The 15,028-nt window shown below is 38.5% G+C and overlaps 1 protein-coding gene across 8 annotated transcripts in view; it reads right to left on the bottom strand.

Annotated features, from left to right (window-relative positions):
• LRBA (LPS responsive beige-like anchor protein) overlaps positions 1-15,028 on the bottom strand; it is a 758,928-nt gene that overhangs the window by 200,047 nt on the left and 543,853 nt on the right. For all 8 annotated transcript variants that reach the window (XM_086346372.1, XM_086346374.1, XM_086346378.1 and 5 more), the window contains 2 exons: positions 14,219-14,334; positions 11,209-11,321 (listed from right to left, as the gene is read on the bottom strand). In XM_086346372.1, coding sequence (XP_086202498.1) covers positions 11,209-11,321; positions 14,219-14,334 — 229 coding nt within the window. The remainder of the gene's footprint in view (positions 1-11,208; positions 11,322-14,218; positions 14,335-15,028) is intronic.

Below are 15,028 nucleotides of genomic sequence, written 5' to 3'. Positions count from 1 at the left end.
TTTAAAAAAGATAGTCAGGCTATATTATCCACTTAAGAATAAGGATAAGACCTGTTTATGATTTAATTTAAGCTTTGCACACAATGTTTTCTTCAATTTCACAAGTTTATTTTAACATATAGTAGTATTTGCTAAGGAGAAGGAAATGGCAACCCACTCTAGTACTCTTGCCTGGAGAATTCCATAGACAGAGGAGCCTGGTGGGCTACAGCCCATGGGGTTGCCAAGAGTGGGACACAGCTGAGCGACTTCACTTTCATGCATTGGAGAAGGAAATGGCAACCCACCCCAGTGTTCTTGCCTGGAGAATCCCAGGGTTGGGGGAGCCTGGTGGGCTGCTGTCTATGGGGTCGCACAGAGTTGGACATAACTGAAGAGACTTAGCAGCAGCAGCAGTAGTATTTGCTAAACGTATACTATGGGAAAACTTCCATATAATTCTAATATTTTTTGTCTTAATATATGCATTTTATTGATGTATAGTTGACTAACAATGTTTCAAGTGCACAGCAAGGTGATTCAGTTGCATATGTGCATATATGTTATATATCTACTTTTTAAATAGAAATCTGGCATTCTATTCATACTAAGTGGATGACACCTTCAAAGCAGCTCTGAATGCAGAACTCAAAGTGTTCTGCTATGGTGTCTCCTCATAATGCAGAGAGAGAAAGAGAGCGCACGCATGTGCACGCACATTTGTGTGTGTGTGACAGTGTATGTGTATGTGTGTGCACACTCAGGCATGTCTGACAATTTACAACCCCATGAACTGCAGCCCGCCAGGCTCCTCTGTCCATGGGATTTTCCAGGCAAGAATACTAGAGGGGGTTGCAATTTCCTTCTCCAGGCATATAATTCTATTATAATCATTTTTCTTACAGATACAGCTCATTTTATGTATGTGACACACTCCTGAAAATATGTCTATACACAGATACTTAAAAATGGAATCACACTGGAAACATTGTGGCAGACCTTAATATCAATAGGAATGAGATACAATTTATAAACAATTTTATATACACTGAGTACAATTTTCAAATATCATATATGCTTGATTATTTTACTTAAAATAATGTAAGTCCAAACTCACTTATTTCCATCAATAGTTAATGAAATCAATTAGTATGAGTAGAATTCCATTTTCACGATCTTGAAAGACTTTTCTAGCATTTGAATTACTGCTGCTTTATAGGAGAGGAGATGTTAGTTGTAACTTATGTGGTTGAGTATTAGAGCTCCCCACTTCTTCCAGCTCTGCTAATCACACCACTGTTGGCTATACAATATGTGCTGTTCAGCTCTTGTTGAAAACACTCTTTATAAATATTCCTTTGTCAGCACAAAAAGCAATTCTTTCACAAAATCTCTTATAATATAAAAATGGATACTCCTACAATTAAACGCACTAAATCAAAAAAATGATATTTTTATGTCTCTATATAGTGGATATGGACATTTATGGACAGATGGTAATGAAAATGACTCTTTTGCTTTGGTTCTGAACTCCCCTCCCCTTCTTACTTTTAATATAACAAAATAAAAAAAGCAAAATTACTATTGGTCCTTTAGTGGGGCATTAAAATACCTTATTTATCACATACAGAGATAAGTTATAAAGGCATTAGTTAAAACAGCATTTTACACATCCAGCAAAACTACTTGGCAAGTTCCTTAGAAACAGCTGTAACATACAAATAAGATTCAATTTTAATAAAAGATTCTGTTTAGCTGGCAAGTAATAACTGCATTTTGCTGATACCATTTCATTGGATTCTCATAATGAAAAAATTCATAGGGCCTACTTCAAAAAAATTGTTTTGAAGGCTTTCTTCTGGCCACGTAAGACTGTTAGTGGGATAGAGAACAAAGATAGGGGTCAGTGAACAGCCCTTTGGCAAGAAGCGGCAGGACACGCGAACGGGGCGGGAGCGCTTGCCCAGTCCAGCGACAGCAGAGGAGAGGAATACAACCTCGGCAGGAAAATCCAAACAGCCTCCCACCTTTCACCATTACAGCCTGTTCCATCCAGAAGTGAACATGCTCCTGGCCCACAATCCATCCAACTACTCACTGCACCTTAAAAGAGCCCACAAAAAGCCCCCCAAGCACAAAGCCTCTTAAGCTATGTGCTCACACAGAAGTTCAAACTGGAGGACTGAGTTTACAGAAAAGAAGGGAGTTCTTCTAGATGTTGAGAAAGGGTATATATTTAATTTATTTTGTGAAGCAAATTTTATATTTTAACAACTTAATGAAAAATGAGATTTTTACTTTTCCACACATAAAATTCAAATAAAGGAGAGACAGTGGGATGTAACAGTCTGAGAAGTAAAGAGCTGTCAAGTCTTCACTATTGATCTACTGCGTGGTCCATTGCACAAGTCAAATACAGTCCTCATTTTTATTAGCCAAGAGAGTTCTTCGGTTCCAGTGAAACACACAGGGTTTTAGAACAAATTCAGCACCCAAATGTAAGTAAGACTTTCCTTTTTTCGTTTTCTTTAAAGAACTCCCCTCTCCTCCCCCCACACCCCGAAAAAATAAGAAAACATTTCTCTATCTATTATTCCTCACAGTCAGTGGGGCACCAGGGAACTTCTGCTATCTGGGCCACATCTGGCTGCTCATGACTGTGCCTGCTCCTGAGTCTGTGGTCAGCTGCCTGGTGTGGGCTGGCCTCAGCTCGCACAGCTCAGCCATCCTCCATGTGTCAGTCTTGACCCCCCAGCTAGTTAACTAGGGCATGTTCTCAAAGGAGGTCAAAGGGAAGCAAAAGCAGAAACATGCAGGTGCTTTTTCAAACTTCTATTTTGTTTTGAGTTTACTAACCAACTCTTTTTCCTCCTCTACTGGCCTCCTTTTTCTTTTTTTCTTAAATTGTGGTAAAATATTCATAACATGAAATTTATCATTTTAACCACTTTTACGTGTACAGTTCAGTGGCATTAAGTACACTCAGGTTGTCAGGCAACCATCACCACCTATCTCCAGAACTTGTTTCATTTTGCAAAACTGAGACTCTACACTCACTAAAGAAGTCTCCATTCCTCACAACACTCAACTCTTCTAAATGCCTCATATGAGTGAAATCATACAATAGTTGTCCTTTTGTGAATGTCTTGTTTCACTTAGCATGATGTCTTCAAGGTTCATCCACATTGCAGCACATGTCAGAGGTACCCCCCCCGGTTAAGGGTGAACAATATTCCCCTGTATATGTATACCACCTTCTGTTTATCCACTAACCCATCAATGGATACTTGGACTGCTATCATCTTTTGGTTACTGTAAGTAATAATTCCATAAATATGAAAATGGGTATACAAATACCTCTTCAAGTCTCAGCTTTTCTCTTGGGTACATACTCAAAACTGGAATAGCTGGGGTCTTCCCTGTGGCTCAGGGGTAAAGAATCTGCCTGCCAATGCAGGAGATGCGAGTACCATCCCTGATCTGGGAGGATCCTACTTGCTATGGAGCAACTAAGCCCCTGCGGTAAACTACTGACCCTGTGCTCCAGAGCCTAGGTGCCACAATTACTGGAGCCGGTGCTTTGCAACAAGAGAAGTCACGGCACGTGGGAAACCTGCGCCCCGCACCCAGAGGGCGGCCACCGCTCACCGCAACTGCAGAGACGTCCGCGCAGCAACAGAGACCCAGCACAGTCAAAAGTAAGTGAAATCATATTTAAAAAGCAGACTAACTGGATCTTAAGGTAATTCCATTTTTCTTATTTTGAAGGAACTGCCATACTTTTTTCCACATCAGATTTACAAGTTTACATTCCTACCAGCAGTGCACATGGGTTCCAATTTCTCCAAATCTTTACCAATACTTGTTATGTTAGGTTTATTTATTTTTTAATTAAAGCCATAGTACTGGGTGTGAAGTGGTATCTCACTGTGGTTTTGATACACATTTTCTAAACATCAAGTAGTGTTTGAACACCTTCTCATCTGCTCATTGGCTATCACTATAACTTCTTTGAAGAACTGCCGAGTAAAACTCCTCACCAATTTTTGAATAGGATTGTTTCCGTTTTGTTCTATATTCTACATACTCATCCTAGAACCAAAACAATAAGGTTTTCTAATGAAAATAAAAACTCTCCTTTAAAAGTGAAACAGGAGATATACAAACTTCTACAACTTCTTACCACAAGCACAGAAAACTAGCCAATCTGATCACATGGATTACGGTCTTGTCTAACACAATGAAACTAAGCCATTATATGTGGAGCCACCCAAGACGGATGGGTCATGGGTGTCATGGCAGAGGTCTGCCAAAATGTGGTCCACTGGGGAAGGAAATGGCAAACCACTTCAGTATTCTTGCCTTGCAAACCCCATGAACAGTATGAAAAGGCAAAAAGATAGGATACTGAAAGATGAACTCCCAGGTCAGGAGATGCCCAATATACTACTGGAGATCAGTGGAGAAATAACTCCAGAAAGAACGAAGGGATGGAGCCAAAGCAAAAACAACACCCAGCTGTGGTTGTGACTGGTGATAGAAGCAAGGTCTGATGCTGTAAAGAGAGGTACTGCATAGGAACCTGGAATGTTAGGTCCATGAATCAAGGCAAATTGGAAGTGGTCAAACAGGAGATGGCAAGAGTGAACTTCAACATTTTAGGAATCAGTGAACTAAAAAGGACTGGCATGGGTGAATTTAACTCAGATGACCATTATATCTACTACTGTGGGCAGGAATCCTTTAGAAAAAATGGTGTAGCCATCACAGTCAACAAGAGAGTCCGAAATGCAGTACTTAGATGCAATCTCAAAACCGACAGAATGATCTCTGTTCGTTTCCAAGGCAAACCAATCAATATCACAGTAATCCAAGTCTATGCCCCGACCAGTAATGCTGAAGAAGCTGAAGTTGAATGGTTCTATGAAGACCTACAAGACCTTCTAGAACTAACACCCAAAAAAGATGTCCTTTTCATTATAGGGGACTGGAATGCAAAAGTAGGAAGTCAAGAAACATCTGGAGTAACAGGCAAATTTGGCCTTAGAGTACAGAATGAAGCAGGGCAAAGGCTAATAGAGTTTTGCCAAGAGAATGTAGTGGTCATAGCAAACACCCTCTTCCAACAACAAAAGAGAAGACTTTACACATGGACATCACCAGATGGTCAATACCAAAATCAGACTGATTACATTCTTTGCAGCCAAAGTTGGAGAAGCTTTATACAGTCAGCAAAATCAACAGTGAGAGCTGACTGTGGCTCAGATCATGAACTCCTTATAGCCAAATTCAGACATAAGTTGAAGAAAGTGGGGAAAACCACTAGACCATTCAGATATGACCTAAATCGAATCCCTTATGATTATACAGTGGAAGTGAAAATTAGATTTAAGGGACAATATCTGATTGACAGAGTGCCTGATGAACTATGGACGGAGGTTCGTGACATTGTACAGGAGACAGGGATCAAGAGCATCTCCTAGAAAAAGAAATGCAAAAAAGCAAAATGGCTGTCTGAGGAGGCCTTACAAATAGCTGTGAAAAGAAGAGAAGAGAAAAGCAAAGGAGAAAAGGAAAGATATACCCGTTTGAATGCAGAGTTCCAAAGAATAGCAAGGAGAGATAAGAAAGCCTTCTTCAGCGATCAATGCAAAGCAATAGACGAAAACAACAGAATGGGAAAGACTAAAGATCTCTTCAAGAAAACTGGAGATACCAAGGGAACATTTCATGCAAAGATGGGCTCAATAAAGGACAATAATGGTATGGACCTACAGAAGCAGAAGATATTAAGAAGAGGTGGCAAGAATACACAGAAGAAGTGGACAAAAAAGATCTTCACGACCCAGATAATCACGATGGTGTGATCACTCACCTAGAGCCAGACATCCTGGAATGCAAAGTCAAGTGGGCCTTAGGAAGCATCACTATGAACAAAGCTAGTGGAGGTGATGGAATTCCAGTTGAGCTCTTTCTAATCCTGAAAGATGATGCTGTGAAAGTGCTGCACTGTAGTGGCCACAGGACTGGAAAAGGTCAGTTTTCATTCCAATCCCAAAGAAAGGCAATGCCAAAGAATGCTCAAACTACCTCACAACTGCATTCATCTCACACGCTAGTCAAGAAATTCTCAAAATTCTCCAAGCCAGGCCTCAACAGTACATGAACCGTGAACTTCCAAATGTTCAAGCTGGTTTCAGAAAAGGCAGAGGAACCAGAGATCAAATTGCCAACATCCACTGGATCATCAAAAAAATGAGAGATTTCCAGAAAAACATCTATTTCTGCTTTATTGATTATGCCAAAGCCTTTGACTGTGTGGATCACAATAAACTGTGGGAAATTCTGGAAGAGATGGGAATACCAGACCACCTTCCTGCTTCTTGAGAAATCTGTATGCAGATCAGAAAGCAACAGTTAGAACTGGACATGGAACAACAGACTGGTTCCAAATAGGAAAAGGAGTACGTCAAGGCTGTGTACTGTCACCCTGCTTATTTAACTTATACGCAGAGTACATCATGAGAAACGCTGGGCTAGAAGAAACACAAGCTTCAATCAAGATTGCTGGGAGAAATATCAGTCACCTCAGATATGCAGATGACACTAGCTTTATGGCAGAAAGTGAAGAAGAACTAAAGAGCCTCTTGATGAAAGTTAAAGAGGAGAGTGAAAAAGTTGGCTTAAAGCTCAAGATTCAGAAAACGAAGATCATGGCATCTGGTCCCATCACTTCATGGCAAATAGATGGGGAAACAGTGGAAACAGTGGCTGACTTTATTTTCATGGGCTCCAAAACCACTGCAGATGGTGATTGCAGCCATGAAAAGACACTTACTCCTTGAAAGGAAAGTTATGACCAACCTAGACAGCCTATTAAAAAGCAGAGACATTACTTTGCCAACAAAAGTCTGTCTAGTCAAGGCTATGGTTTTTCCAGTAGTCATGTATGGATGTGAGAGTTGGACTGTGAAGAAAGCTGAGTGCCGAAGAATTGATGCTTTTGAACTGTGGTGTTGTTGAGAGTCCCTTGGACTGCAAGGAGATCCAACCAGTCCATCCTAAAGGAAATCAGTCCTGGGTGTTCACTGGATTGACTGATGTTGAAGCTTAAACTCCAATACTTTGGCCACCTAATGCGAAGAGCTGACTTATTTGAAAAGACCCTGATGCTGGGAAAAATTGAGGGCAGGAGGAGAAGGGGACAACAGAGGATGAGATGGCTGGATGGCATCACCAACTTAATGGACATGAGTTTGGGTAAGCTCCAGGAGTTGGTGATGGACAGGAAGGCCTGGCATGCTGCAGTTCATGGGGTCACAAAGAGTTGGACACAACTGAACGACTGAACCGAACTGAACCAATTTCTTAGTTCTAAGTACTATACCTAAATACTAAGTTCATTTGAAAAGATCCTGATGCTGGGACAGATTGAGGGCAGGAGGAGAAGGGGACGATAGAGGATGAGATGGTTTGATGGCATCACTGACTCGATGGACATGGGTTTGGGTAGACTCTGGGAGTTGTTGATGGACAGGGAGGCCTGGAGTGCTGCAGTTCATGGAGTCATAAAGAGCTGGACACGACTGAGCGATTGAACTGAAGTGAACTGAAGTACTATACCAGGCACCAAAAATAGAGAAATTAAAAGAACTAAATCTTTCTATTCAATGATTTCCCTTAATAGGAAACACAGAGAAGAACATGTAAAATTATAATAAATTATGTAATGCATTAGAAAAGAAGAATATAGAGAGTACTGCACAAGTACAAAAGCAATAGCAAAGGCAGCAAAGGTGAAAGAGAACATGAAGCAACATAGGATCAGATGACTATAGCAGAGGTATGGGGCAGAGGCAGAGAGGTGCTGATCAAACAGGCAAAGGCTAGGACCTACACACCACTGCTGTCATGACAAAAATCTTCACCTTCGTGCTGACACCCCTGGTGACTACTTCAACTAGACTGTGTAGAGAAGCAGACTGTACCCTGTGGATGCAGATGAAGTTACTCCTGGATATTCCTAATATTGTCAAGCCAGGACAAGAGGGTACACCTGAGACAGGCAAAGAAGGGAACACTCTTCCTTCGACATCAAAAAAGGGGAAATCCTTGCATTCTGCGTGGAGGACATGGATACTGTGAGTAAATTAGAGCCTATCTTGTGGTAATCTGTGGAGAGTAGGCAGTGATCCTCAGACTGAGACTATAAATTGCTTAGAGCCTGTACTTCTGATGTGATTGGGTACTCAGTAAAGCTTTACTTAAATACTTCACTAGAGCCTAAAACAGATTTAAAAGAGTTAAGGGAAGGGACTATGTACAATCTTAGAAAGAAGAAGTCTCATGTTCTGAGAACTCCAGAGTGACCTAGAAGGATAAGGGAGCAACAGGGGCTCGGGGAACAGGCAGGGGAAAGGCAGCAAAGAACCTCCAGGTTAGATCTGTAGAATATATAAACATTCTTCAGGTATTGGTAGAAATTTCTAAGAGTTTTAGGAAAAAGACTGGACTTTCTGACCGTCTGAACAGATGGGAGCAGGGGTACAGTGTTCCTTTTACATAAAAGGAATATTTTTCGCTTCTAAATTTTTCATGCTCCTAAATTTAACTGGAGGAATCAGTTTCAACTCATGAAGTACTTCATCTTAGTTTTTCTTTCCTAGATCTTTCGGAAGGGGCTAGAAACAAAGACAAATCTAGCAGCAACCCTGAAATAGGAAATGGCAACCCACTCCGGTACTCGTGCCTGCAAAATCCCATGGACAGAGGAGCCTGACAGGCTACAGTCACAGAGTCGAACACGACTGCGTGATGAGCATGTACCTGCGACAAGGACAGTGGGCCCAACTGTGTGTTTCACAAACATTTCCCTGGAAAAGGACTCCCACTAGGGCTCCTTAAAGAAATAAATGATACTAAATATGAGAACTGGGCCAGAAAATGTGAGGGTTAAGACTAAAGCACCTTGTTATATCAGAGATCATGGAAGTTTTCAGACTACTAAGACTGTATCAAAACAATGCAGGAACAACTTGAAGAAACTCCCCGTGATCAAAGCAGGAACAAGTGATCATCAATGAAAATACTAACTGCAGTGGGTTGAAACATCAAAACCACTTCAGTTTTGTGTACAAATTCATAAAGATAAATATTTTTAAATTAGGTTTCTTTGGAGGGTGCTGGGAACCAATTCATTGTTTTAAAAACTGATATATATAAAGAAATGTTTATCCTGCCTTTCCAATGTTATGTACCATTGAAAAACTTAACAGATGAAGGGATGTCATCTCTTTAGAAAATGGTCCCAAATAATACATGAAATAAAAGTGATAGAATTTAAATACCATGATTTTGCAATGCCTACTGAACTAATGAGTTCTGGCATTAAACATGACAAAAGAAAAGTAAATTAGAGGGGTTTCCTGCTGGCGCAGTGATGAAGAATCCGCCTGCTAATGCAGGAGGCACAGGTTCCATCCCTAGTTCGAAGATCCCACATGCTGTGGGGCAACTAAGCCCAAGCACCAAAACCCTTCTCCCTGTGCTCCAGAGCCTGGGAGCCACAACGACCGAGCCCGTGTGCTTGAGCTACTGAGGCGCTTGTGCCCTAGAGCTCGTGCTGCACAAGAGACGCCCCTGCAATGAGAAGCCCAGGAACCAGGAAAAGAGCAGCGCCCACTTTCCGCAACTAGAGAAAAGCGCACGCAGCAACGAGGACTCAGCACAGCCACAGTAAATAAAATTATAAAAATAGCAAATTATATATTACATGTCCTTTGACAGAAGAGTGCACAAGTTTCCTATGAAGCAGTTTTGCTAAAAAAAACCTAATCTGAATTCTATAAACCTCTGGAATCAACTACCAATTTACAAGGAATATAGGAGACAATGAAACCTGTAGATTATGCCACACAGATGCAATAAGCAAAATCCACACTATGAAAAAATCTACAAGACAATATACTTCTTCAACTAAAAAATCAGGGGAGGGAAAAAAGATGAAAGAGAATTCCACAGAATAAACAGACTTAAATGCAATGTGTGGTTCTTGTTGGATCCTGACTGGAATAAACAAACTAAATACAATTTTGAAAGCCTACTGGCTATTTGATGATATTAAGAAAGTATTGTTAATATTTTTAAGTTTACTAATGGGATTATGGTTGTGCTCTGCAAAGTTTTTAAAAGTATATACTGAAATATTTATGAATGGAATGATATGCTGTCTGAAATTTGCTTCAAAGTAATATGGGAAAGGGGAGAGAAAATGAGAGTAAAGATAAAATAAGAGGAACTACAAGGTGATAATTAGTGAAGTACAGTGATTGATACATGAGAATGCACCTGTTTTGTCTACTTATTATTATTCTGTTTGGTCTCCTTTTGTATATGCTTGGAATTCTCCATTATAAAAAGTTAAAAAGAAAAAAAGAGGCATATAACCTCATTTTGTAATAAAAAATGATTCAGGGTATTCCATTTATTGATAATTTATGACCAAAAAGGAAAATTCTTAATGATACTTGAAGATATGAGAAAGGTTTATATAATAACCATTGTGTATCAATATATGTGGTAAATTAGGGGTAGTTTTTGTTTTCTTATGTATGTGTTTCACATTTTAAAATGTAATACAGTTAAAATTAACTTTTTAGAACTTGGAGGAAATGTCATGTATATTTTATTATTTAATTCACTTAATACATTTATTGTACTTAATAATACACGCTCTCTACTTGGCAAAAGGGAAATAATGGTGAACAATGACACAAGAAGAACCAAAACAACGAGGTAAAAGAATATGTGAAATGCAGGTCATTTCAGATGCTTTGACAGAGGAAGGGATCTGTAACAGTCACTATGAGGTAGTGGTCCTGAAGGGCTGAGAGGGTCAGCCATTCACAGAGCAGAGACGAATGTTCAAGGCAGAGGAAGCAAAGTATGGAGGTAAGAAAGAAGCATTCTGTAGTCAATGATAAGCCAAGAAAGGTTTAAGTACTGAATTTGTGGAATTCAAAATTTAATTGCCATCAAGGTTATCATGCATATTAAATTTCTCTTTTAAATTTGAGAATAATGAAAATACATTTAAAAGATAAATATATTAAAGTTATATTAAAAAGTTTTTTAAGGTGTTGTGAAAATAAAGATAATCAGATTTCTTTTTATATGCAAGATAATATATAATATTTTACACATAGTATTTCAGATGAACTAAGAAATTACCTTGGACAAATCTCTGAAGTTACTTGGCAAAGTAAGATCCAGTTCTTCCGATTCATAATTAGTAATGACCCATGGAAACACAGGATACTGATTTAAGTCATTGTAAGTCCGTCCTAGAAGAGAGAAAAAAGTCATTCTTAATTTAGAATAGTAAGATGATAAACATTCTGGAATATATTTTATTAAAAATAACAAGAACAACAATTTCTGAGTGCCAAACACTGTTCCCAGTGCTATCATTTATTCATTATTTCATTTAATTTTCACAATAACTCTATGAAAATAGGATCACCCCATTTTATAAATAGAAAAGTGAGGCACAAAAGTTTATGTAACTTGCCCCAAATCATGGAACTCGCAATGGTTGAACTATATTTAAATCTAGATGCTCTGTACCCATGCTAATGTTCTTATAAATTCCACAGCTATTTGTATTAATTGAAACAAAAATAATCTTCACTAAGAATTTAAAAAACAATTTCCTATCACATAAGAGTTTTTCAAAACCAGAATCCTTTCTCTGCCATTAATTAACTAACCAATCAACCAACCAACTAATAAACCAAGTTCAAGTGACTTAACCCCTGTGGGCATTCATTAGTCACCTGTAAAATGATGAGGTTATTCTAAATAACTCTGAAATTCCTGTGAAAGCTTTCAAATTCTATGCCCCTTTGAATATAATTCATGGCATCATCGAGGCTGCTTATTTAATTCCCAAATGATGCCACACAATCTTCTATGCTTCTTCTAAATCAAAGACATTCAATGACACATTCGGGTCTATTAACAATATGAATAAAGCAAAGGGTGAGGTAGCCCATCCATGTAGAAACAGCAGCTTTCTGAATATCACTTTAGGGAGGCAGGTTCAGTAGGTGACATCACTGTTTCCAAAGTAAAAACACTGCCCCCACCATTTTATTAGTCTATAACCTATATTTAGCTAGATTTAATGTGAACAAACTTTTATGGCTAACATAAGGGAGATAAATATATTAATATTGCTTGAATTCCTTTCTTACAGTGTATTCTATCCCCTTCTTTCTTTCCCAGTTCTCAAATATATACGGATGTCATATCAACATACAGCTGAGTATTACACTAGCTCTCCACACAGATTCTCGGTATCTAAGCCTTCCTCATGATTTGATGTTTTTAGCATTTTATTTCATTCTATTCATCATAAGCTTGAGGCCTGGAAACAGTCTTACAAAATATGAATAATAAGATAATTTTAATTCAGATGTAATTATCACACTTCATATTTCTGTCAGTTTTAATTTCTCCCAGAAAAAAATAAATGAACTTAGTAGCAAAAAGCAGCCTATTTTGATATCCCTTTTCTCTTGCATTTTTCTCTCCTTCTGATTGAGATCTTACCATCAGTAAACAATAAAATACTTTTGTTATCCTATATGCTTAAATAATCAAGTTTATTGTACCTACAATAAAAGAGTACATACCTGCTCATCGTCAACAGACTCTTGTTAATTAAGTTAAATTCAATATATAACTACTGAATGCCTGTGTTTAGTCACTCAGTCGTGTCCAACTCTTTGTAATCCTATGGACTGTAGCCCAGCAGGCTCCTCTGTCCAGGGGGATTCCCCAGGCAAGAATACTGGAATGAGTCGCCATGCCCTCCTCTAGGAGATCTTTCCAGCCCAGGTAAGATCCAGGTCTCCCGCACTGCAGGCAGATTCTTTACCATCTGAGCCACCAGGGAAGCCCAAGAATACTGGAGCCCAAGAATAGCCTATCCCTTCTACAGGGGAACTTCCCAACCCAGGAATTGAACCGGGGTCTCCTGAATCGTAGGCAGATTCTTTACCATCTGAGCCACCAGGAAAGCCCAATCTACACCTAAGGTTCTCATTTAATCTCCAGCCATTCAGTCCTTAAACTCTTTTGTTTATTTTGAAAATGAACTCCTATAAAGTAACTTGTAGGTTCTGAGATGCTAAAGCCTAATGCATGACCTGTATTCATTCTGAATTCCCCCTCACCTCTGAATCACATTTGATACAGAGGCCTACACTTTTCCCTCTTCCTCTCCCGTTATGTCTCAAGCCATTTGTTTCAACTTAGTTCTCCTACTAAATCTATAATTTCTGGGATCACTGATCCTCTTCTCTTCCTTAACAACTTTCCTCTTTCTTTTTGTCCTGCTCAAGAGCAGGCCCCAGACCTTATCTCACTGCTTTCTGCATCATCTGGCTTGGTAATCTCATCTCTATCTCTTGGTGATTAGTCTCTATGCAGATGAAACCCAATGTCTTTCTCTAAGTTCCAAATGCCTTCTGTACTTCAGCATCTTTTTGATATATTGTATGCCTTGCTAGCACAGTAAAATCATCATCTTTCTCTAGATCAAATTTTTTCCTTCTTTTTCCTTTAATAGCACCACGGTTTCCCCCATGATTTAGAACAGAAGCCTGGAAGTCTTTTCTGACACTTTCTTCTCATTTACTCTCAGCATTCAGTCCTCTGGATGGCAGATGGTTTGTACCTTGTAAATTCTTGTGTTATCTAATCCTTTGTTTTAATTCCTACTGTCACCTCTCTAATGCAGGCCCTCATTACTTTTTATGTGCAACTGCCTCCTAACTTTTGCTCTCCACCGAGACTCCCTGCACCCTTCTTTATCCTTCATACTGCTTCCAACTTTTCATACAGCTCTGATATTGCTCATTTGTTCAGAAACTGTCAAAAACTTCCCTGTGAATTGACTGTTAATTCCTCAAATTGAGAGAAAATCTTTCATAATGAATGTCTCCACACAATCTTTTTAGTTTTCATTTTCATCATACCTTTATGAATATATGTACACACACAGTATACTAATAATCATTCTTTAGCTATATTTCATTTTTTCCTCATCTTTGTATGTTGCTTATGCTTTCAGCTTTACATAGAATGACTCCATTCATATGCATACTCAAAATAATCTAATAGCACAATTAATAACTTATCATTTGAAATAAATCAACATATGGGCTTAAATTACCTGCTATTGTGTTGAGAAACATCAAGTACTCAAAGTTTGAAATCTCCCTGTGCTGCCATCGCTGGGTCATATTAGAAGCTTTAAAAAGTTGACGTGGACTAGCTAATGAGATACGCCTGCAAGAAAAAGAATTTGATGTGGAATCAATTTAAACTTAAGATTAGTTATATCAATAATAAATCATGACTTCTGGGCTCATTCGAATTGATGTATTTATATTAATGAACACTAGAGGTGTTTCAATCTACAATTAATGCTTAAACAAATGATTTGGATGAGCCACAGGTCTATTATCCATGTTCTATTCATTAAGGTAAGCTGTCATTACAAAACCATTATAATAGCTAGCTCTATAAATTGATTAATAACAGTATGATTAATAATTCACTGCTTTACTGGTATAAGAGCTATTATAGTTACTAAGAAATACATATAAAATTGTATACACATCTTTATCAGTTTTTATAGTCATCTCTTAAAGAAAACATATTTGTACATTATTAATTTAAACATCATGTTTTTCATACCTATTGTAACAGAGGAAAGAGGATTCACTCTTCAGGTGTCTATTCATCAGTTGGGATAAAGGTAAGAGAAACTATTTTTTTATATACCCTAACAATATACCAAGTTTTCTATTTTCTTAATGTAATATAAATACAAAAGGACATAACTGACCAACACTAAGTAGCAGTGGGAAATAGGTGGCAGGATTAAATACATTTGGAGCCCAGAATCTCAGAGAAGTATGCTGTCCTAGTTCTTCCTACCACTAAGGACAAGATACCTATTTTTTTTCAAGCTTAATTT

Source organism: Bos grunniens, chromosome 17 (genome assembly GCF_055505025.1).
Source record: "Bos grunniens cultivar Pamir isolate PY7600 chromosome 17, Bosgru_T2T1.0, whole genome shotgun sequence".
Lineage (NCBI taxonomy): Eukaryota > Metazoa > Chordata > Mammalia > Artiodactyla > Bovidae > Bos > Bos grunniens.
This window is presented reverse-complemented; position numbering and strand designations above follow the sequence as displayed.